The sequence below is a fragment of the Pteropus vampyrus genome, unplaced genomic scaffold (assembly GCF_000151845.1).
Source record: "Pteropus vampyrus isolate Shadow unplaced genomic scaffold, Pvam_2.0 Scaffold309, whole genome shotgun sequence".
NCBI classification, from domain to species: Eukaryota; Metazoa; Chordata; class Mammalia; order Chiroptera; family Pteropodidae; genus Pteropus; species Pteropus vampyrus.
Window position 1 is genome coordinate 579,203 of NW_011889090.1, and position 531 is coordinate 579,733.

Sequence of the window (531 nt, forward strand, 5' to 3'; positions counted from 1 at the left end):
GACACTCACCATGGGCTTGAAGGTGACCAGCACTTCACAGCACATCCCGGCTGACATGGGACCAGGGGGGTCAAAGCTGCAGGCAAAATGATGCATAGCACGTGTGTGGTGCCGTCTCCGCTGAAGGTGGACACTCATGGCGCCACGTGGATGACACGGCCAGGCCGGGACTGACGGCAGAACGGCCCCTGCCTGGTGCTGGCCCTGGGCTGGCTGCCGGGCCCCGCCACCCCTGCCGTTCCAGGCGCTGGGCCCCCGCTGCCTCCCAGTACCTAGCTTACATGGGTGCCCAAGCGCCCCGGATGGCTGTTGAGTGAGGGAAGGAGAGAGGGAAGTAGGCAAGGGAAGGAGGAGGGAGGGAAGGGAGGGAAGGAAGAACAGACCCCAGGGACCGGCTCTGAGGGAGCGGGTGCTGCGGGGACGTGTGCCAGGCCTGGAGCCAGGAGGCCAGGGTTTCCGTGCCGTGTGAGTGTGGGAGCCAGTTGGGAGCCGGTTGGGAGCCGGTTGGGAGCCGGTTGGGAGCCAGCACTT

At 66.3% G+C, this 531-nt stretch overlaps 1 protein-coding gene across 1 annotated transcript in view; it reads right to left on the minus strand.

Annotated features, from left to right (window-relative positions):
• Positions 1 to 531, minus strand: part of CFAP74 (cilia and flagella associated protein 74) — a 51,145-nt gene that overhangs the window by 35,025 nt on the left and 15,589 nt on the right. The window contains exon 9 of the mRNA XM_011377339.2: positions 10 to 76. Coding sequence (XP_011375641.1) covers positions 10 to 76 — 67 coding nt within the window. The remainder of the gene's footprint in view (positions 1 to 9; positions 77 to 531) is intronic.